Source organism: Microcaecilia unicolor, chromosome 10, assembly GCF_901765095.1.
Source record: "Microcaecilia unicolor chromosome 10, aMicUni1.1, whole genome shotgun sequence".
Lineage (NCBI taxonomy): Eukaryota > Metazoa > Chordata > Amphibia > Gymnophiona > Siphonopidae > Microcaecilia > Microcaecilia unicolor.
In genome coordinates this window covers 50,971,359-50,994,256 of record NC_044040.1, presented here as the reverse complement: position 1 = coordinate 50,994,256, position 22,898 = coordinate 50,971,359, and the positions used below count along the sequence as shown (strand labels likewise).

The 22,898-nt window shown below is 42.0% G+C and overlaps 1 protein-coding gene across 1 annotated transcript in view; it reads right to left on the bottom strand.

The window, feature by feature from the left end:
- The window catches only part of GRM8 (glutamate metabotropic receptor 8), a 731,609-nt gene that overhangs the window by 320,143 nt on the left and 388,568 nt on the right, over positions 1-22,898 (bottom strand). The window contains exons 3-5 of the mRNA XM_030216821.1: positions 7,530-7,665; positions 6,909-7,063; positions 4,865-5,002 (exon numbers count right to left, since the gene is read on the bottom strand). Coding sequence (XP_030072681.1) covers positions 4,865-5,002; positions 6,909-7,063; positions 7,530-7,665 — 429 coding nt within the window. The remainder of the gene's footprint in view (positions 1-4,864; positions 5,003-6,908; positions 7,064-7,529; positions 7,666-22,898) is intronic.

Below are 22,898 nucleotides of genomic sequence, written 5' to 3'. Positions count from 1 at the left end.
TTTTCTTCTTTTACAGTCAGCAGCGCTGCAGATTCGAGGTGCCGGGTGCACGGAGCTCAGCTGGTAGGCAGGTGGGGACTGTCGGGGGGGGGGGGGGAGTGAGAGGCGCTGCGCTGGGGGGGTCCACGCCGGGGGGGCTGTGGGGGGGCCGTGCCACGCCGGGGGGGCGCCGTGTTGCAATGAACCCGGGGGGGGGGAGTGCGCGCAGCGGCGATCCGCCCCGGGTGTCAGCCAACCAAGGAACGCCACTGAAATCATGTATAAACACTATCACTTCAATAAAAGGCAAACTGGAAAAAAGAACACCTTTGCTTTTTTTTCCTAAATAACAGAATGTCCCACTACAACCTAATATTTTCAGGAAGACAATTCCAAAGGACTGGTCTTGCAATAGAAAATGATCAGTTACAACTTTCAGCATTGCAACAATCTAGTAACATAGGTATTGTTATCAGTCAGCAGTTATAGGGAGGGGCTAGCTGGAAGGGAAAGGTAATATAACTGGATAAAGGGATAGGAGAAAAAGATAATCATAGACCAGTCATACTCTCCTATACCATACGCCTGCTTGAATAACCAGGTCTTAATAGCCATTTTGAAATGTTTAAAAGAAAGTTCAGCATGGATTGTTAACGAAATATTCCAGAAGAAAGGTGCAGTAGATTAAAGTTACGTGGCCCGTGGACCTGGTAGTACCATTCGATGGTCCTTTAAGGAGCAGAGGGCATGTATGAGAGTATAAGGTATGGTAAAGGTTGTCATATAAGATAGAACTACTATCCTGTATGCTCTAAAGGCAAGTAACAGAATTGTATACTTGACCCGTTAATCTATTGGGAGCCAAAGGTGTTTCTTTAAGAAAGGTGAGACTCGATTGGTTTTATGAGCATGGAAAAGGAGGTGGATGGCAGTATTCTGGAGGGTCTGCAAAATCTTCAAGTTAGATTAGGAGGAACCAGGGCAAATGATATTGCAATAATCAAGCCTGGTGCTAAGGAGAGAGAGTGAATAGTCATGAAAAGAGTCATGACTAAAGAATTCTCTAACAGACCTTAGCTGTCATATAATGAAAAACCCAGTTCTAAGAACAGTAGAGATTTGAAGAACAAAGGAAAGCTGAAAACCTAGAGTTATTCCTATATGGTGGAAAAAGTCAACAGGAGTAATCAAACTACCTATGAGATTTAGGTCCTGAGTTGGTCGAGTTGGACTGCATGTAATCCAGTAGGCAACTGTTTTGTCATTATTTAAAACAAGGCAATGAGCAGAAAGCCAGTTTGCAACAGAGTCAAGACAGGCCTGTGAAGGAGTAATGGAAAGGGTATCAGGATCTGTGAAAAAAAAGTGGAAAAATATCATTGGTATGTAGATCAATGGATACTGCAGAATTTTGTATAACAGTGGTTAGTGGATATAGGAAAAAGTTAAAAAGTAGAAGTGAGAGGATGAAACCCTGTGGTACCCCATATTGAAGCTTCCAGGGTTGTGAAGTAGATGGCAGGGTAACTACCTTGCATAAGCAATCCAATACAACAAAGGAGAAGCATTGTAGAACTGTTCCTGATAGTCCTAAGGCAGAAAGTTGAGATAACAGCAGAGAGTGGTCAATTAATTCAAACGCAGCAGATAAGTCAATTTGGGAATCCTTTATTTTCCCTCATTTTCTGGGGTTAAATACTAAAAATCTTTACAGGCATCAAGCAGTCCATAATTGGTACTTTTTGCATATTGAACTCAGGACTATTGCCCTCTTATCTTTCTTTTCATAAAAATGTAAAGACTTATTTGTTCCTGAAATCTTTTTAATTATATAAATCAATGTTTTTTTTTGTCATCCTCTTTGAACCTAAGTTATGGGAGCTGGCAGACTACAAGCAGTACATCATATCATATCAAAGTTCAGGGGTGTTTTAGCCTTTATCTAGGTGGGAATGAATTTCACTTTAAAAACCACGGTAAGAACTGTCTCAGTGCTGTAGTGAAGTCTAAAGCCCGATTCTCTAGACTGAAGGGTGAGTGTCTTTTCAGCAAAAGATGAGAGTTGGGTAAACACAACCTTCTGAAGCATAAGTTGGAGACCAGGTGGTAATGAGCAGGTAGAGAGGTGTCTAAGGATACCTTCTTCAGAACTGGGCAGACAACTGCCATCTTCTACACAGTAGGCATTTGTCCAGAAAAAAAGGATATGGTTTGCTGGTGAAAGAGCAATGGGAAGCAGCCAAGGTGAGTTTCCTTGATCCAAGACCTCATTGAATGAAATCAAAACTGAAAACATTTCTGTAATATGCCCTCGATGATAGCTGAGTTGGTGGGTTTCAAGCAATTTATGATTACTAAGAAAAGCAAGAACCACTTTCTCAAAAATGGAAGGGAAAAGATGGGGTGATAATTAGTAGGGTCTGCTGGATATGGCAATGCCTTTTTTAATACTGATTGAACATATACTCTTTTTAAAATAGAGAACACACCCTCTCTTAATGATGCGTTCACTACCCTCACAATAATATCAGAGCAGATCTCTCTCATAGCAATCATAACCCATGTTGGATATGGGTCATACATAGAAGATAAACTATTCAACTGTGATAAGATTCTGTAGAGAAAATATTGTGACGAAGGACAAAAACTATTCCACAAAACATCTACAGCAGAAACAGAAACATTATAAATTACTAAAGATCCAAAGAAGTGCTTACATACAATACCTACAATCTCTGTAAAACATTTGGAGGACATTTTCAAAAAGACATCCAAGTTAGAATAGAAATGTCCAGCTCATAAATTCCAAAATGGACATCCATCTCACATGTATTTTCCAACAGGAAATATGTCAGGATTTCCTGTTCAAAAACACCTGAGATGGACATCCATGTGTTGAGGATGTCCAGCATGAACAGTCATTTCACAAACTGGAACGTCCAACATAAGTACATCAAAAAAGCAAGGACAAGGACGTCTGGTTGGCAGCATTCCTAGAATGGCCACACAAACATACATGCTGAGTAGAAGGTCAGCCTAGTGGTTATTGCAGTCTATTTTAAATCAAGGGTAACCAGGTTCAAATCCCACTTTAACTCTTATTTTGTAATTGTGAGCCCTCCAGGAACAGAAAAAATACTTATTGTACCTGAATGTACACCATTTCAATAGCCTTCAGGTGGCTTATATTTTTAGGTACAGTAGGTATTTTTCTGTTTCTGGAGAGCTAACAATAAAAAAAATAATGAAACAGTTAAAGTGGGATTTGAATGTAGGTCTCTTGGTGTAAAGTCTACTGCACTAACCAACAGGATATTCAGACTTACTGTCTGATTTGCTCAGAAAACCCATAATATCTGAAGCTATCATAGAGCCTGGTATCCCCTTTCAGTTTCATTTTCAGGGGAGAGATAGGGGGACAGCAACCACTAGGGGATTAACGAGGTGTTATGCCTTAATCCCTCATGTGGTCAGCTGCTCAATCAGATCACATTTTGTACCCTGGACATGACTGAAACAGGTCTACCTTAGGGTGTCCTTCTTTTTAGGCTTGGACATTTCTTCTCATTTGGTAATCACTATGGGATCTCCTGATTTTGTGCCCTCCCTAGTTCCACCCAAAGCACACCCACAACATGCCCCCTTGCTATTTGAATGTGTTGGATGTCCCTTTTCTGCCTTTGCAAAATCGGGATTTGAATGTTTCAAGCACATGCACACCCATGTTGGGCATTTTGAGACATCCATTGCTTTGAAAATAAGCTCCTTAGGGGTATATTTACTAAGCTATGCTGAGGAATTAATGAGGGAATTAATGTGCATTGTCAGCTTAGGTCCATGCTATCAGCACAACAGTTTAACAGCATATGCTAATTTCCACATTAACTTCCTAATGCAGAATGGAATAGCCAGATACTTTGCCTCAGTTAATGCATGGTAAGCTTCCACGTGTTAACCGGTGATGTGACAGATAACAGGGTGAAGATAATGCCACCTGAATAAGTGTAGCCGACTGCATCACTAACACACAGTAAAGATGTATTTTCTGCATTAACTGTATAGGCAGATATTGTGAATGTTCCCAACAGTTAACACAGAGGTTTTGTAATTATTGTACTTTAACTATAGCAATAAACACATGGTAAATGCAGAACCTTACCACAATTTAGTAAATAGGCTTCTTAGGCATCTGAGAATTGGGAATATCATCTGAAGGAAAAATATGTTAAATATTTAACAGTCAAAAACTACACCAGTGACCGATTAAAATCTAACCTGATCCTTGCAGTAAAATAAGATTTTTTTTTCCGGCGTGAACTAGCAGCTGACCTCAAGAATATTTTCCAGCTGTATTCCAAATCTACAAAACTTTTCTTTAGTTTGCTTCAGCTGTGGTAAACCATGAAAAGATGACATCTTATAAGAACGCGTTAACAAATGAAGCAACCTTATATAGTATCAATGGAGAAACGTCATTCCAGGTGCTTACCAAAGCTGTAACGTTCAGAGAAGTTGTAAATCAATTTCAACCACATAGGATGACAAACTCAATTGAAACAGATCAATATTAATATGTCTCTATTTAAGGGAGTGACTTTTCTCAGCAGGCTCAGACTTCACAATTTTCTAGGAAGCCTAAACATCCTGTCTTGAAACTCAGGGTATCAGTTTTAAAAGAAAAGCATATTTATCAAAAATATATTTGGTACAGCATGATATATCATAATTCGTTTCATTTTCCTAACAAATCAGAGTAGATCTCAACTATGAATTAAACAAAATATTACATTTTATCTTTGAATGTGTGGTCATATTGTGAAAGATTGACAAAATAAAATATTGCTCAAGGAAATTCCCTCAAATATTTTTATATTCATATAAGTACCTGTACACTTCTTGACATTGCTGTTTCTTTTTCCATGAGATCCCAATTTGCATACAAAATTCTCCTCCCAGAATTCTGCAAACCACACATTTCTTCGATTATTGGCCAGAGTACGACTCCGAAAAAATCTGTCAAATCCTGAGAAGAAAAAAATAGGATTAAAAATGTAATATTTGCTTGACACAAAAGGGGAGTGGTGATTTTCAAAAGAACACAGGAGCTTATAAAATCCACAAGTAGTCATCCCACAGACATTAAGGCAGTTCTCAAAGGGAAGGCATGCAAATGTTTTTCCCTTTCAGAACTGCCAATAGAAAACACAGACATTTGCATATGCTTTTTCCGTGGACACTTTTTCACTTCCAGATAGTGCGCTTGGTTTTGAAAATGCAAAACTTTGGGCATTATATCATTCTCCTTTCCTAATCCTGAACCTAGGAGTTCCTTTGCTATGTACAGGTTAAAATATGTGTGCTGTTCCACAATGAGCTTACTTTTTTTACCTTCAGGGAATGTGGCCAATTTTCAGACAGCACATTTATCTATGTCCCCCTCTCCTCTCCCCTCCCTTCCCTTCCCTTCATGCAAGTGCAGCTTCTTCCCCTGTGGATCTATCATCACTTCCTTACCTCACTGTCTGTCCTCCCTCCCTCCTCGTGGCCCTACAAACTTACAGAGTTTGCCAGCATTGCGGGCAGTGATTACAACAGCCTCCCTCCTGCGGCTCTGAGACTTTCCCTCTGCCACATTCTTCCTATGCAGAAACAGGAAGTTGCGACAGAGGAAAAGACCCCGGGGCTGACCAGAGAGAGCCTGTTGTAATTGCTGCCAGGCCAGTAGTGCTAGCAAACTCTATAAGTTTGTAATGCCCATGGGGGGGGGGGGGAGGAAAGGAGATGCACAGCTTTGGCACTAGCTTTCACTGGGGGTGCAAATAAAATATTGGGGGGCATTTGCATCCCCGTGGCAACACCTATGCTCCCACCCCACTAAACCCCAGGGACCCCCAGCCTGCAGAGTGGGTTGAGGATAAGGGTGGGCATGATCTGCCGGTGTGGCTTTATCTTGGCACCTTAAACCTTCAGAAACAGTTGGGCCTCAAAGGGAGGAGAACACATAATAGGTAGTTGACCACGCTTGGGCTGCCATAAGGGGGCTGGCATTGTGGGGAAGTTGTTGCAGAGGTCTGGAATCGAAGGAGGGGGGTTAAATAAGGGGCTGTCATCAAGGAGCTGTCGAGGGGTTTGTGAATGGGGTGCTGGCATTGGGGAGTTGTGGCCATGTGTGCGGAGGTTTTTTTCATGTGTGTGGGGGGGGGGGGGGGAGGGAGGGACAGATGCCTTGAGAGGCAACTGATGTCGAGATTGGTGCCCTTTACAGAGGGAGTATTGATTTAAGAAAGCTGCTTCCTCTCTAAATAGGAATGATTTCTGCATTTATCTGCATGCGCAGTTTTCTAAAATCACTACTCCTTCTTAGATGGAGGGAATTTAACATGGGGTTTAGCACATCTGTTTTACAAAAGGCTCTACAGTTGGCAGAGCGTCATGTAAAACAGTATGGGAATTCTCCGTCTCTTGATCTGGATGTGTGAATTTCCCTTTCTACATACATAACATCTGCCTGCACGTGTGTTGTAATTTGAATTGGAGATACTATGGTGGTAAATATAGTAATAATATTAAACAAATTCTGTTGATTTTTAAATGGACATAAATAAAATTGTTCACCATAAATGTATACGATGGGATTATTAAATAAATAATAGCGACAATAGCTATGGAAATAATTTAGGGGCTCTTTTACTAAGGTAAGACACCCATAGGAATATAATAGATTCCTTAGTATTTAGCGCACTTTTGTATACAACCCCTTTAGTTACTATAAAGAAGCAGGCAATCAAAATGCAGTCTCTGCTAACCACTAAACTTGACTATAAGCCAGATGTGCTAAGCATCTAATTGACACATAATGAGAAAATTATTTAGAACATCAGGCCCTATCGAGGTTGTTTGTACTGTGAATTTATGGGTTATATACTCACCATCTATAGAAGCTCTTTTGGGAAGAATGGTAACAGCCCCTTCTGCTATATCTTCCTGTTGATACACAGGTGCAATTTTCGACCCCCAACTATCAGAGCCAATCCAAAGAAAATGGCCAGTTTGGTTGTTTTTTTTGGCTGCTTCTAACAATCGCCTGAAAAAGCAACACAAGATGGAAGAGGCAAAAATTAATATTGATTGAAGTCTAAAAGCATTAGCAAGATGCGATTCTTGTACATACTTGTTACAAAGACCAGAAGCAATTAGCAAATCATTCTGACAATGAGTATCTTACTTTCACTTATTCAGGCCTTATGCTGCACTGTCTTCATTTGCTTCATTCTTACCCTTATCAGCATCATTCTGCCCGTCCTTTGTGACCTAATCTGTTGGATGTTCTGTCTTAGGAACAAGATAGCTGCTGTGTTGTTCCTGTCGAGCTGTGGACTTGCATTTTATAAGTGCAATTGATATTCCCTACACCTCAGGTTTCACAAGAATTGATTTTGAATTGCAATGTGAAATCTACTAGAAGAGAAAGGCAGGCCCAATAAATTTGTTTCGCTAATAAATGGAATCACATGCAACATGTAACCATGCACAGAAAAAAAAGGAAGTACCTGATATCATCTTCATTTGCAAACAAGATTATGGCACGAGCAGAAGGGGGTTCCAACATGCGTTTGATAATGGTGTCAAATGCTCCTGGTTTGGGTTCACGTGGGATTTTTAGAGATTGGGCAATGCAGATACCACCTAGAAGAAGAAGCATTGCAGGTTCAAGTGAAAGATTATTTTTTCAAATAGCAACAAAGGTGATAAGACAACCAATGAACAGTTACACTGCTCTCTCCCTACCCTATCCTCATTCACCCATCCTGGGCTGAATATTCAAAAGAACTTATCCAATTCTAAAAGTAGGTTTTTTTCCTTTTAGGCACCCTGATGCTGTGCAGATAGAACCTATTATATAATCGCATCTGGGCACAACTATTACATCTAAGCTGAGCAGGAGTCTTCCAAATGCATTGCTGCCGGGGGGGGGGGGGGGGGGGGGGGTGAGACATCAATATTAATTTTTCAGTCACTAGGGACAGGCAGGTCTTCTGGAGTCTTGCAGAACTTGTCTGTCCTTCACTATTCAGAACATGATAGTAAAATAGCATCCCCCCAACTGGCATAGCCGCCGAGAGGGGGGCAGGGGGGCCAAAATTCCCCAGGCCCGGGCCTCCAAGGGGGGCCCGGAGCCGCAGTCCCACCTGCCCTCCGTCATCGACCGTCTGCCACCGGGCCGGGTCCCCTGCATTGAAATCACAGCGCCTCTCACCTCCGTGTAAAAGCGCTGCAGGCAGCAGAGCAGCAGATCGCCTCCCTTTGGGCCTCCTTCCCTCACTGTGTCCTGCCCTCATCTGACATAACTTCCGTGAGGGCGGGACACAAGGAAGGAAGGAGGGTTGAAGGGAGGCGATCTTCTGCCCTGCTGCCTGCAGCGCTTTCACACGGAGGTCAGAGGCGCTGTAATTTCAATGCAGGGGACCAGGCCCAGTGGAAGACGGAGGGGGGAGCGGCGGTGGTGGCGGAGACCTTGGAGGGGTGGGGGGGCGGCAGGAGCGGGGCCCCTGGGGCAGGGCGGGGCCCCGGGGCGGCCTTGCCCCGGGCCCGGCCCAGTCTCTCGGCGGCCCTGCCAACTGGCTGGACTGTAGGTGGAGAATTCCTACTCAACTTAGAGGGAACAGTGCTGGGTACCCAGATTCCTTTATAAAATACTAGCATCGCCCAGCATCAGCACACCTAACATTTATATGCCTGTATTTGCACCAACCATAGATCTGGCATAACTACAGCTGTGTATATGTGATGAGGATGTGTATAACTTTGAGGCTCTTTTACTAAGTGGTGGTAAGCCCACCGCAGGCTTACCGTGTGCCAATCTGTAGCTACCGCCGGCTCAACTCCCAGCATGCAGCATTTCCAGCACTAGTAGAAACATTTACCCAACGATAATCAGGCAGCGATGTGCGCTACCCAGTTACCGCCAGGTTAGCGCGGGAGCCCTTACCGCCATCTTAATGGGCGGCAGTAAGTGCCCCCCACCCCCATATGGACATGCAGTAAGAGCAATCTTACTGCATAGTCAAGTCTTTTTTTCGGCCATTTTACCGGCTGTGTTAAAAAGGGCCTCAGCGTGCACGCAAAAATGGCCCCCACTGCTAGCATGGGGCCCTTTTTACCGCAGCTTAGTAAATAGACCCCTTTTGTTTTTTGCTGTCTGTCAGTTCTGACTAAATTGTAAACTCCAGGGAGTAAAGGCGGTCTATTATGTACAGTACTGTACGCATGTGCTGTAGGATATATAAATATTGATAATAAAAAGAACCACCAGGATGAAATGTAAAATGTTGGACAGAACACTTTCTCTTTGATTTTAAGTATCCTTTGTATTGTATGGTATGTCCTACCAATCACAAATGTAGATCAGCACGGTTTATATATGGGGAAGCAAATCATAAATAGACTTACACAATTGCCCTGGTAGCATTATTAATTCATTTTGCATTGCACTTCTACAGAACATTGTCCTATAATTTTATAGAACTTATTGTTCCTGCAAATGGATGGCCATTTACCTTTTTGTATAATTATTTCCCAAATTGTAAATGCTGAAAAACAGAAAAGGGAACCTGCTAGAATGTTTGCGGGCATTGGTCATGTATTTTTCCTTGAAATGACTGTTCTTACTGGCAAGAATTATATGAAAGGGGAAATACAGGCTGTCCGTCTATTTATAGGAGTGATAACTCTCTATGAAAGGGATGGAAATTCAATAAATCTACCATAAAGGAAGAAAGTGTGACTATCTGGAATGGTTGAAACTTGGAAACACTGGGTCTGTATTTTCTGAGAAAAGAGCCTCCAAAAATACGCACATAAACCTGACCTGAGCATATCTGCTCAACTCTACATTCCCTCAATTGATAAGGAGACAAGGAAAATAACCGCTGTAGAAGGTGAAGAATTTATATAGGAGCCCTTTACTAAGCTGCAGTGAGTGCTACTTTGGTCCTAAAATGCCATACAATGGAACACTCTTAGATGTCCCCTACCACTATCATGTCCCAGTAGCATTAATTTTCTCACAACTGCATGTCTATAAGCAAGGCGTGTACAACGTGCATCAGATTGGAACTACTGCCTGGCTACTGCGTGCCTCGGGTGGTAATTCCGTTTTTGATGTGCATCCAAAACATGCAGTAGAAATGTTCTACCATGTGGCGCTTACCTGGCAGTAATCGGCAGTATACACACACTGATGATTACCGTCCAGTTAATGCGTGAGACCATACCGCTAAGTCAATGGGTGGTGGTAAGTTCTCATGCCGAAAATGGACTGCGTGTATTTGTCTGCACATCCAGCAGGAGCAGCTATTTTATAACGATATACCCCCTCCCCCTTTTTACAAAGCCATGCTAGCAGCTCCTGGTGCGGTAGTGCTGAAACAGCCCATTAATAGGCTGTGTCAGCATTACCACGCAGCTTTGTAAAAGGTGGGGGGATAATTTGAAAAACTGAACAGAGGAATGCAGCAACTTACATATGCAAATTGGGGTTTAGTAATTTATATGTGTAAGTTACAGTACATATGTTTGATTGTCATTTTGCAAACCTACATGTATATGTAACGTCCACTAATTTAATAATTGCCATTTAGCCTTGTCCAGAGCAGCAGTCAGCATTCATTATTTAAAAAAAGGTGGAAGGGGAGTGGGGTAGGGAGGAAAAAGGGTTTCAATAAATTAAATTAATTAAAGAATCATTAAGATTATGTTTAAATTAATATAGAAGGGTGAGTTATAAAAAAAAATCAATAATTAAAGCTGTTTTGGGAGCAGAGAGGATTAGAATGTTCAGGAGGGGAAGGTAATTGGAGGAAAGTGCGAGAGCAGGAAGCTATTGTGGGGCTGTGTTTTGGCCAGGTTGAACACGTTATAGGGTGGTGGAAGGTTGTGAAAGTGGTGTGAGAGAGTTGGGGAGATGAAAAGAGGGTTTATTTAAAGCACCCACTCTGCTCACCCTGGAGTGGAGTGTCTTCAGGGTGGGGGTTGGGCAACATGTTTAGTTGGTTTGAAGGTGAGGAATGGGATGGCTTATGGGATGGTTGGGTGGCTGGGTAGTAACTTATGCGGGGTTAGTAGGGTAAAAGCCAGGCGGTCATTGGCATTGGGGTGAACTTGGGGTTGAATTTAGTGAAGTTGCAGAAAAGAAATCAAGGCTTGGATGCGATACCGCATCGAACCAAGGCAAGGTTTTGGCGACACAGCAAGACTCGCTTAAATTCAATTTAAAGAAAATTCTTTAATGTTATATGCAATTTGGCTTGTTTTAATTTATGATGTGAGCTGGGGCTATGTCGTCACAGACTAGCTTCTAATGAAGGGCTCAGGGGTAGGTTAGAGCCACCTGGTACTAATGGGGATCAATGGAGTTAGTTAAATACAGAATTTTTTTTTTTTTTTGTAAAGTGTTAAATATTTAATTAAATAAAGAAGCTGCAGCCAATAATTTTGCCACCAAAGAATTGTTTTTTTGTATTTTATTTGTTTGCTTGGAAGTTTGTTTTTTGTTGTTTGATTGTGGTGGGAGTAGCAATGCTAATATTATAATTCACAACAGAGGCTGTAATCCTCATTTTTCACTGTTTTATTTGAATTTCCGTCTTCCTGTTGTTTTTGGAAGAGCCCTGCCGTGGACTTTATTTTTTTTTTTTCAATTTGTAAAGTTTATTTAATATACCACAAACATCAGTACAAATCCAAGCCTGGTACAACAGTGACATTCTAACATTCTCTAGTCACATCCTTGGGAATTGTACATAGAAACAAGAAGTTATAACAAATCCCCCCCTTTTCCCCCCTTGTGTACCCCCTGCTCCCCGCCTCCTTCACCCACTCCCCCTCCCCTCCCCTCCCCCTAATTCCCACTTCTCTTCCCCCCTTTTCATGTCATTCCCTATTACCCCCCCTTCCCTTCTACTCCTGCCTTAACATCCGCTCTATATGACTCCATTCTGCTGTTTCAGGATTATACCTCCCCCTTCTTTTATCTGTTAATTCTTCCAACATAGAAATTCCCCTAATTCTCCCAATCCAAGTCTTCACCGTTGCCCCCCCCCCCCCCCCCCGTCTGTTTCCAAAATGCAGCAATTGTGGTTTTTGCTGCTGCCAATCCTATCCTCTTAAGCCTTCGCTCCCATTTCTGCCCTCTTTGATTACCCCAACTTGTCGTGGACTTTAATACGTAGTGGAGTATAGTCTTCCACTTTTGCGGCATTTGTGTTTGTCACTTTGGAGTGGGAAATAAGCAATGGAGAATTCCCTCCAAAAAAGAGCTGGCGCAAACAAGCACTTTTTACAAACCTACACCTGCAAGGGGGCAGCTGTAAATCTTGATGTGGATATACTGGGACATAGAGGTGCATTCTCTTTCTGGAATAGGGAGTACACACGTAGGTTTTAGTCCGGCCCAAACCAGACCCCCTTGCAATCTGCATGCATATTATTATTATTATTATTTACACATGTCAATAGAGGCTTTATAAAATTGTTTTTACCCATGTATGTGATATACGTCTGTTTTCATAATACTACTATAATTGAGCAATTAGCAATATTAAATAACTCATAATTTGTATTCCTTTTATTCAAAATCTGACAAAGAACAAATCCCCAAATCCTATGCCTCACTGCAGTTATATTACATCAGTTGACTTAAAGCTATGTGGAAATATTCTCTGATACAGACAATAGAAGGAAAACATTTAATAATTCATAATACTTTGTTCTGAAAGCATATGGCAGCACTTAGGGTCAAGTACACTAAAGCAATACTAAACCAGCATAAGAATTTTCTGTAAGCATTTACATTCAGTTCTTGGTGCATATGGCATGCCTAGTGCCATGTAAATGGATTCGTTTAAATGTGAATTTATGCATAAATGAATACAGTCATTACAAAAACATCAGATCACCTTGGATAATGCATGCAATATTATGCCAATCAGCATTTACATTCATTTTATCATTGTTATAGGTTCAAATTATTTTCTTCATTAGTATTTAATTAGGACATGTAACTCATCTTATTCCTAAGAAAGAGCTCAAAGCTAGGTACAACCCAATAAAAAGTCATAATATATACAAAAATACAAAATCAAATTACATAGTGATCCTTTTATTAAGCTGTGGTATATAAGTGGCCTAACCGTGCCCTTACGTGGGTCTTTCTTGTGCTCTAAGGCCATTTTTTCCACAGCAGTAAAATGGATGATTTTCCCTTAAAAAAAATTTTTTTTGCAATAATGACTATGCCCTAATGTCACCCTTCACACACGACCATTAAAAATAATTACCGCTTTAGCACTTATTGACAACTATTTTGTAGGGGGTAAGGGCTCACCTGGTCATCCTTTCCTAATAAGTTATTGTGCAATAATGTGGACACACTAAGGGCCCCTTTTACCAAGCTGCGGCAAAAGGGGGCCTGAGCTGGTGTCAGCACGTGTTTTTGACATGTGCCGAGGCCCCCTTTTAACACAGTGGTTAAAAGGATAGGTCTTTTTTCTGCCGAAAATGGCCATGCAGCAAGTAAAGCACTTGCTGCGTGGCCACTTCAGGAGGGAGCCTCTACCGCCACCCATTGAGGTGGCGGTAAGGGCTCCCATGCTAACCCGGGGATAACGGTGAAATGTGTACCGGGAAGCGTTAATGTGAAATCCAGTGCCTCCTAGGGTGCCCCACTGCTCTGCTGGAATGCCTGTGTGACCTGTCTACTAGGAATGCTGGCTCCCCATACATCCCAATGGCTTGTTTTTGTGTTTTTACCTTGGATTTTTTTTTTTAAATGGTCCTAAAAGATAGATTCATTGAGCACAAAAAATGTCTAGCAAATGGCCATTTTCAAAACAAAAAAAGTTGGGCGTTTTTCTGGGTTGAAAATGGCCATGGACATTTTTCGCAACACATCCAAAATCATATTTAGACGTCAAATTGAAAATGCTCCTCCACATTGTATTAAAGGCTTGTGATATATGTGTCCAGGACCAAGTGTGCATATCATGCTCAAAAATGGGTGCTGGAAACAGAATGGTGCAAAGCATGATTCTATGCTCAGCACACGGACTTTATAGAATTGTGCTTAGTACCAATTCCCATGCCCAAATTTTAAGTGCCCAACTTCCACCTGCTGAAACCTGGTGCCCAAGTTGGGCGTGCTGACCCAGTATTCTATAACTACTTGTGCAACCTTTTGGAATGTCCCTTACACAGCCGTACATGGCCACACCTCCTTTTCAGTTACATGCTATGGGGGTTAGGCATGCTGCCTTATAGAATAGTACACAGCAAGATGTGCATGCAAATTCGAATTGTTTTTTAGCAGCCAATTATTGATGGTTCTGAGCTTGTTATTTATTTAATTTGTGCACGCATTTCAGGAGTGTGCCTAAATTTGAGTGTGCAAGTCTGGGTGCCATATGTAGAATCCAGGGGATATTGCTGTTGTAAAATGTAGGGTACATGTGTACTTTCAAAGACTGCCAAAACTACAGCCAGAGCAAGCCTCCCTCATATATGTGCATTATACTGACATACACATATAAGTAGTGGCTTTGCATTTTTGTCTGCGAACCATCTAGTAGTTTCAGTGGCCCAAGTGTCCTCTGCAACTGGAGCCATTAGTGTTTCTTAAGTAGGATACTTGAAACACTGGCCTATCAAACCTGCCTTTTTTCTCCTACTAGTTGGAATTGCTATTGTGATTTCCTGTTTGTCTTGCTTATTGTATGTATTAGCTTCCCACCATATTGTGGACTTGAGTGCATGTCTGTATTTTTTTATTTTGTTCCCTTTTTAAAATGTTTATTTTTCTCCTTTTTTCCTCTCTCTACAAGCATCTTGCTTGATTGTTTATCTTGTTACAATTTTCAAAATCAATAAAAAAAAAGTTGTGGCTTTTCAAAAAAATCAGTACTTATCCATGCATGCTATTTTATATCTAGAAAACAACTTTTTATACATGTAAGTAACTTTGATGCATCACCTGCTTTAATAGCATCTAAAAATCACCTTTATTACCTATTAAAATAACACAGAGAAGAGGCCCTGTATGTCTATCTGGATTTCAGACTGCATACCCCCTCATCACTGCCTCAGGGAAATGGGATTTAGATTTAGCTAATGCCTTTTCATTAGTAGCTCAAGGCAAGTTGCATTCAAGTCAGAAGGTATTTCCCTGTGTCCAGAGGATTCTAGCTTTTTTAGCTCATGCTAAAATTAGTACGCACTAACACTAGAGACACCCTTATATTCCTAGGGGTGTCTCTAGCATTAGTGTGCACAAAAAAAGTTAGTGTGCCTTAGTAAACAGGGCCCATAATTTACATTTGTACCCGAGGCAACAGAAGGTTAAGGGGTAGATATTCAGATGGCAGCAATGAGCAGTTTTTTAGCCACCACCTGCATTATTCCCAGATATTAAATGCCAGACCATGTCTGGGAGGCTGGCACTGAATATCCAGGTTTATGCAGCCAGCTATCTCTTGTGCAGTTAAGTGTGATATTCAGCATGTAATTGCCTAAGCGATACTGCATTAAGGGAGTCTTTTACTAAGCCGCCGAAGCATCTTTAGCTTGCAGTAGAAATCAGCTGGCGGCAAACTCCGAGATGCCCATTATATTCTTATGGGCATCTCGGCATTTACAGCCAGCTGATTGCTACCATGAGCTGAAAACGCTACTGCGGCTTAGTAAAAGACCCCCTAAGATAGGACTGACTCATGTGGTCCGTTTTGGCTGCTTAACTTAGGCAATTAAGTGCTGAATAATCTGCACTTAACCACATAAGTGTTGACTCTGTCCCTGGGCCATCCTCAAAATAGCCAGTTCTCAGTTTAGCTTTCTGTGGTAATATTCAGCGGCACTAACCAATTAAGTACCGCTATCAGTGGACAGCCCTACACAATCAATTTAACCAGTGAGGCTGGTTAAATTGCTTTGAATATTGACTCCTAAGTGTCTTGCTAAAATCACAAGGAATAACAGTGAGATTTCAGCCCTAGCTTCCCTATTTCTTAGGCTGCTGAGCTAACCATCAGGCTGCTCCTGCACAACACTCAGAATCTGTGTAGAGCATAATAAACACAAGTATTATTATGCCTTTTATAATATGCAGTCACTCTCCTGACATCATCAATATTTGAACTGACCGAAGGAATCAAAATAAGCATGTTGCAACTATGATGTCGGCTCAAGAGGCCAAAAGCACTTGCCAATATTAGAGCTTTTTATAGATTTTCTGTGCATACGCTTTTTGGAGCTATTCAAGTAAGGCACCTCAGTGACTGTCGTCTGAATTTCTCCCAAAAGCTTTTGCAAGGGAAATCTATAAAAATCTGTGATATCTGAGTGAATAAAAATCATATAATATACTAAATGCATGTCAAAAATAGTATGGTAACAAATTGGAAAGATAAATTATCCTAGCCTGATTGGATATTTTGCTTTGTTCCCATTCATTATGAACATGGAGAAGCAATATTTCCTGCTCAGATCTGAAGCTTCATTTTTCAGTCAATATCACCATGTTTAAGTTGATATCTTTAAGCAGCAAAACTGCAGAGCACATTACTCAAAGGGGTTTTGAGCAGAAAGGGAAAACAGAAATGTAGAAACCCATCTAGAACACCATGGGAGTCATTTTAGAAGCCTTGAATCGCTTGTACATATGTGAATAGCAGTGTTTATATGTGAATACAACTAAAGCATATAAAAAGCTATTTTAAAAAGCTGTTACTTTAGATTCACATCATGCACAGTTTTTGTGTCTTGAATGGGCTAGAAAAATACCATGTATTTCCAATTCATTAAAACTGTTTACCTGTAATTCAAAGTACAATCAGCCAACACATAGTTGTTCCTTCAGTGCGCCAGCAACACAGCAACAGTAATACAGTCAACCTCCTCCACGTTTTCCAGTAACTTATTCCCCCCAATCCCATCAAGTCCAGGCTTATCATACAATCCTTATTTGATTCTTAACCTATAAGGTCAGCTCAACATGCAATGTACCCCTATCCACCTCCCGCTTGACCCCTTCCTTATACTCTTCAACCCTCCCATTGTGTAATGGAAATACAGAATCAATCCTTCCAAACTGAGACCTCCGAACTAAGGTTTACTGAGCCCCACTCTACCTGACCCTCTCAGAACATGTTATTTTGTATCTTAAAGCACATTTACATTCATATCCATGATTTGGGCCCATTGTTCAAAGGGTTCTCAGGCCTTCTGAAATTTATCGAGGTATCCTCCCTACATGGCTCTTAGTTTACTTAAGGAATATATCCCCCAGAGCCTAGGTTGACATTGACCCATATCCAGCAAGTTATAGCTCTTCCATGCCTTGGCAATCTCACATCTCACCCCCACTAAGCACGGACTTAATGAAAATTCAATCACTCTTACTCCATCTTTGGGACCTATAATGGAGGAGGCATTCTCTTAATTTGAGTGCCAACCACCTCCATTATAAAACCTAGGCACTCCTCCCGAACATCTGTATTTTGGGGACTGCCGCCAAATATGAAACATGGATCCCACCTAGCCACACCTTCTTCAGAAACTTTTTAATACTTTAAGCAATATCCTATTCAACATATTCAGTGTATAATACCAGTGAAATACTACAGTACTTTATGTGCATTTTCCAGCAGAATTGCTGACATGGAAATTTGGGGAACATTTTCATAAACCCTACATCATTCCCCCTTAGACAATGTCACACCCAAATCTCGTTACCACTCAATGTACATGCTTAAGCTGCCCACCATCTTATGCACTCAATACCATATAAAGCTTAGAAACTAAGACTTTCACTCACCACTCCCCTCACACAAACATTTATATTCCTATTCCTCACCCTGAAGTTCCCTAAATAGTGGCACACTTCCAGATAGCTGAAGATATCGTGTGGTTTCAGGCCATCCTGGCCTTGCAGACTCACAAAGGACTGGATTTTATCCTCTTCCAGATATTTTTCCACTCTTCCTAGCTCTTTCAGTCACCTGTCCTGGAATATACTATTGTTATCGAAGGGGTGTAAGCCTAAACACTTGTCTCCCCTGCCACAAAGTAACTTACTGCTCCCAACATAGCTCTAAAGTTTGCCTGATGACAGGGTTATCTATATGCATGCACTCACATGCTTTTCCTGGAGCATACACATAGGATGTAAGTGGTCTACCACCACTCAATGCCTGTTCTATTTATAACCATTGCTTATTAGGGCATCACTCCAAATCCATGATTTCATATAACTGAGAGGCCAAATAATACTTCCTGAAGTCAGGGACCACCAGAACTCCAAATGCCATAGGGCACACATCTACCTTTAGTTCCACCTTTGGTGGGGGGGGGGGGGGGGGGGGGAGTAATTGCTTCTGAATAAATTTAAAATCTTTCTTTTGCAAGTCCTAAAAATCCCCTTGAACTCCAGAATTGGAAGGACTCTGAAGATGTAATGAGACTAGGGAGAATCACCATTTAGACACTTGCCATCCACTCCAGCTATGCGATCTCGTATCTATCCCAGACTCACATAACTTCTTTTCATTCACCACAATATACATCACTAAATATTTTATACTTTCACCTATTTAAGTGCAAAGGATTCCTTTAACTCACAAATCCACTTCCTGTTGTTAGATATGTTCAGAATGTCTGACTTACTTATGTTTACTTTGAACCCAGCAACCTTCCCATAATTTTGAAATTCCCTCAGTGATTGGAAGGATCAGATGTGGCTACTCATCTTCGAAAAGTGAGATTTTATACTGTTCAGACCCCTACCAATATACCTGTGATGTCTTCACTTGCTCTAACTGTAGGTACCAAGGACTCTAAACTCAAGGCAAACAAAGGAATAACAAGGGACACCCCTGCCTTGTGCCTCTCTCCAGAGAAAAAGTCTCTGAGTATGCACCATTCACTTTTTCATACTCCTGTGGGTCACTGTAAGGTGCCTTAATCCATTGTATAAAGTTTGCCCCAAAGCCCATCCTCTCAAATGCACCAGACAGAAATTCCACATTCTCCCTGTCAAATGCTTTCTCTGCATCAACAGAGAGGAGGATTAAGGGTATTCTCCTTTTTGTAGTCCACCATTTCAGCTTCACTGCTCTAAGCACATTGTTTGCAACCTGCTGCCCTAGAATAAACTAAGAATGATCCATATGGATCAGATAGCCAAAAAAATTATTTTCCTTTCAGCCAAAAATTTTTGCCAACAGCTTCACAACTAAATTGAATAGTAAAATTGGACAACAAAACCCTGATGGGCCCTTGCCTTATTTAAAACTGAGAATCCTGCAATTAACACTGATGGATCTAGAAGCACCCCTTCCCCCTTGCTACACACTATTAAACAGCATCTCCAGGGGTTGTGCCAGGGAACCTGCAAACACTTTATAAATTCAGGTTGTAAATCCATCTAGGTCCCAGAGACTTATTCTTTTTTAGTTCCATAATTGCCCACCATATTTCTGCTTCTGCTGTTGTTTTATCCAACGCTTCAGCTCTGGCTATGTATCCTCAACTAAAAGGGTTTGAAGTAAGTGTCTTGCACTAAATTAGGCAAGTTCCTGCTCTTGTATGTACAGATAGTTATAGAACTGGAAAAATCCCTTTCAAATGTGCTTCAGGTTAGAAAAACCAACCTGCTCTCATCTTGGATTCTAAAAAAGTTATACGGTGGCAGAAGGACATTTTTCTCTCAAAAACATCCAATTTGCAATTTTCAATACCTTGATTTTAGACCTTTTGCTCCACAGTTTGTCCAAATTTCAAGAGGGGGGGGGGGGGGGGGGGACTTGGGTGGGAAATAAGATAGAAGTTTTTCTACAATAATGGATCAAAATGAAAATGTTTAGGGCTACAATTAAAATGTTTTTGGCTAGACCTGTTTCAGTCACAACTAAGTGACCAAAAGATGCCCTAAATGACGAAATGACCACTTGAGGGATTAAGGCATAACACCTTACTCCCCTCAGGGCCGCCGAGAGATTGGGCCAGGCCCAGGGCAAGGCCGCCCCTGCCCCCCCCCCGAGGTCGCCACCGCCGCTCCCCCCTCCACCCGCCCCCCCCCCCCTCCATCTGACACTGGGCCGGTCCCCCTGCATTGAAATTGCAGCACCTCTCACCTCCATGTAAAAGCGCTGCAGGCAGTAGCAGATTGCCTCCATTCAGGCCTCCTTCCCTCCCTGTGTCCCGCCGTCGCGGAAGTTACATCAGACGAGGGCGGGACACAGGGAGGGAAGGAGGCCCGAAGAGAGGCGATCTGCTGCTGCCTACAGCGCTTTCACACAGAGGTGAGAGGCACTGTGATTTCAACGCAGGGGGCCCGGGCCGGTGGCAGACGGTCAACGACGGAGGGCGGGTGGGACTGCGGCGCCGGGCCTCCCTTGGAGGCCCGGGCCCAGGGAAGTTTGTCCCCCTGCCCCCATGCCCCCCCTGCCCCCCCTGCCCCCCCTGCCCCCCCTGCCCCCCCTCTTGGCAGCCCTAACTCCCCTAGTGTTCACTAACCTTTTCCAGGCCACTAAGATGTGACAGTGACAGTCTAAACCAGCCTTTATGACAGCTTCAGATGTTATGGCCAGTCCTATTAGAGCAGCAAGCAGGTTCCTGTAGTAGCCTAGTGGTCAGTGTAGTGGACTGTAGAGAAGGGGACCCAGGCCCAGATCCTACTGTAACTGGTACACCTGTGGTGAAGAGTGTGAGTCCTCCGAACCCCACCAAAAACCTACTGTACCTACATATAGGTGACATTGTGGTGTACAATTAGGTATAGTAGTTTTTTAGTGTTTTGGAGGGCTCCCCATACAATAAAAGGGGGTAATGGTGAGATGTGTACCTAGGACCTTTTATGTGGTCCACAGCAGCACCCCCTAGGGTCCCCCACTACTCTGCTGGAATGTCTGTGTGGCCAGTCCACTAAGAATGCTGGCTCCCCATACATCCTAATGGCTTGTTTTTGTGCGTTTTTCCCTTGGATGTTTTTTTTCTTCCAAAAATGGTCCTAAAAGATAGAGACACTGAGCACAAAAACATCTAGCAAATGGGCCATTTTTGAAACCAAAAGTTGGATATTTTTTCTGGTTTGAAAATGCCCTTGTTTGCTACTGGATTTTTGGATGTTTTATTTTTTCAAAACATCCAAAGTCATATTTAGACGTCATATCGAAAATACCCTTCCACATGTACTCAGATCATGTCAGCTGAATATTGGGCTGATTTTGTACTTAACAGAATGAGTCTTTGTAATTAGGCAGTATACAAGGAAATTTGTATATATTTTAAACATATCTCATATTGCTTCTCTTCTTGTGACCTGGCTTGGCCACTGTTTGGAAAACAGAATACTGGGCTAGATGGACCATTGGTCTGACCCAGTATGGCTACTCTTATGTTCTGATTTTCCTTTGCTGCCAAACAAAAGGCGGACCCAGGAACAGTAACAGAAGAAGGAGCAAAGGCGATGTCGATAGAAAAGAAGAGCTCTCATCATATCTCATCAGCCTTACTATTTCCAGAGCCTGGCTCACGGTATTACTGTGGTCCTTCATGTAGCAGCAAACTTTTTTGTAATTTTGTAATGAAAGTTTACCCTGTTGCTGCAGTCGTAGTGCATGCATTTTTCATGAGCTATACTCTAAAAGACCACTTCTGTGAGATATGGTTCTTAAAAATAAAACTATTTCTTTTTTTTTAATATGTATTGAACATTTATTTGTCTAAGCTACAGGCCTTTACAACAAGCATCTCAATTGTAGTCAATTCTGTGACAACTGCGTGTAAGTTAATGGCAGAGCTGCAAAATGATGGATTATTTTTTCACTTGGTACTGTTTAAGCATTTTAGATGTGTATTAAAAGGAACACATTGACAGCTAAGCTATGACTTTAGGATAGTAAGTACTTAATGCAAGTTGTTTATTAGCACTATTATTTAGAAGAATTTTTTTTAAAGGAGAGAACTGTAGTTGAACCTTTGATAGCAGTTTAAATGGATCTCTCTCTGTTTCAAGGCATTTTCTATGCTTTGTTGGTTATAAATGAAGGCTAATGGTGACAAAGTGCCACAAAGGCCAATTCAAAGTAGCTGGAAGCCCAAAAGACTCATAGAAAATTGTCCCCCTGAGCATCCCTCCTCTAAAAAAAAATAAACTAAGTTGTGAAATAGGTCCTCTCTTTTCTCCTTAGAATTGGCATGGTATTCCATTAATTTGTTTCCTCGAATATAAAGAACACTTAAAACAACCAGGCATTGCCTTCAACTGTCAAAGAAGGATTTGTTCTGGTTTAACCTCAGAAATTGTATAGCAAATGCTTGAACTTTCTTTTCATAGTAGAAAACAGGAGGAATCCAAACTCTTCTCATACAATTCCAACAAAATAACCAGGGGGGGGGTCAATTTTCAAATAGATAAATATGTTCACTGCTGGCCAATGAAATTAAAAGTCTGCTATCCATAGCTTTTCAAAACCTACTCAGATAGCATTGGCCAAAAATCCCTTTAACGGCCCAACACTGTTCCTATAGTGTCAGGTTCTCAGGTTCAGAGCCCGCGGGGCCGGGCTCTGGAGCAAACGTGAGCCCTTGGGCTGCTGCCGAGGAGCGACAGCAGCAGGCAAAACCCACCAACCAACACTGGGCAAGCACACCAGCAGGGACTGCAGGCACTGCCCAGCGAACCGGAACACATGGACTGGAATCCCCCGGACTGGAGGACCCAGGACTGGAACACTGGACTGCAATTCCCCGGCCTGGAGGACACAGGACTGGAACACACACCGGACCGGAACACACTGGACTGGAGCACACTGGACTGGTCCGTACAGCTTCACCTGCGCTTGGCCACTACCCCCCCCCCCCCAAGGGTT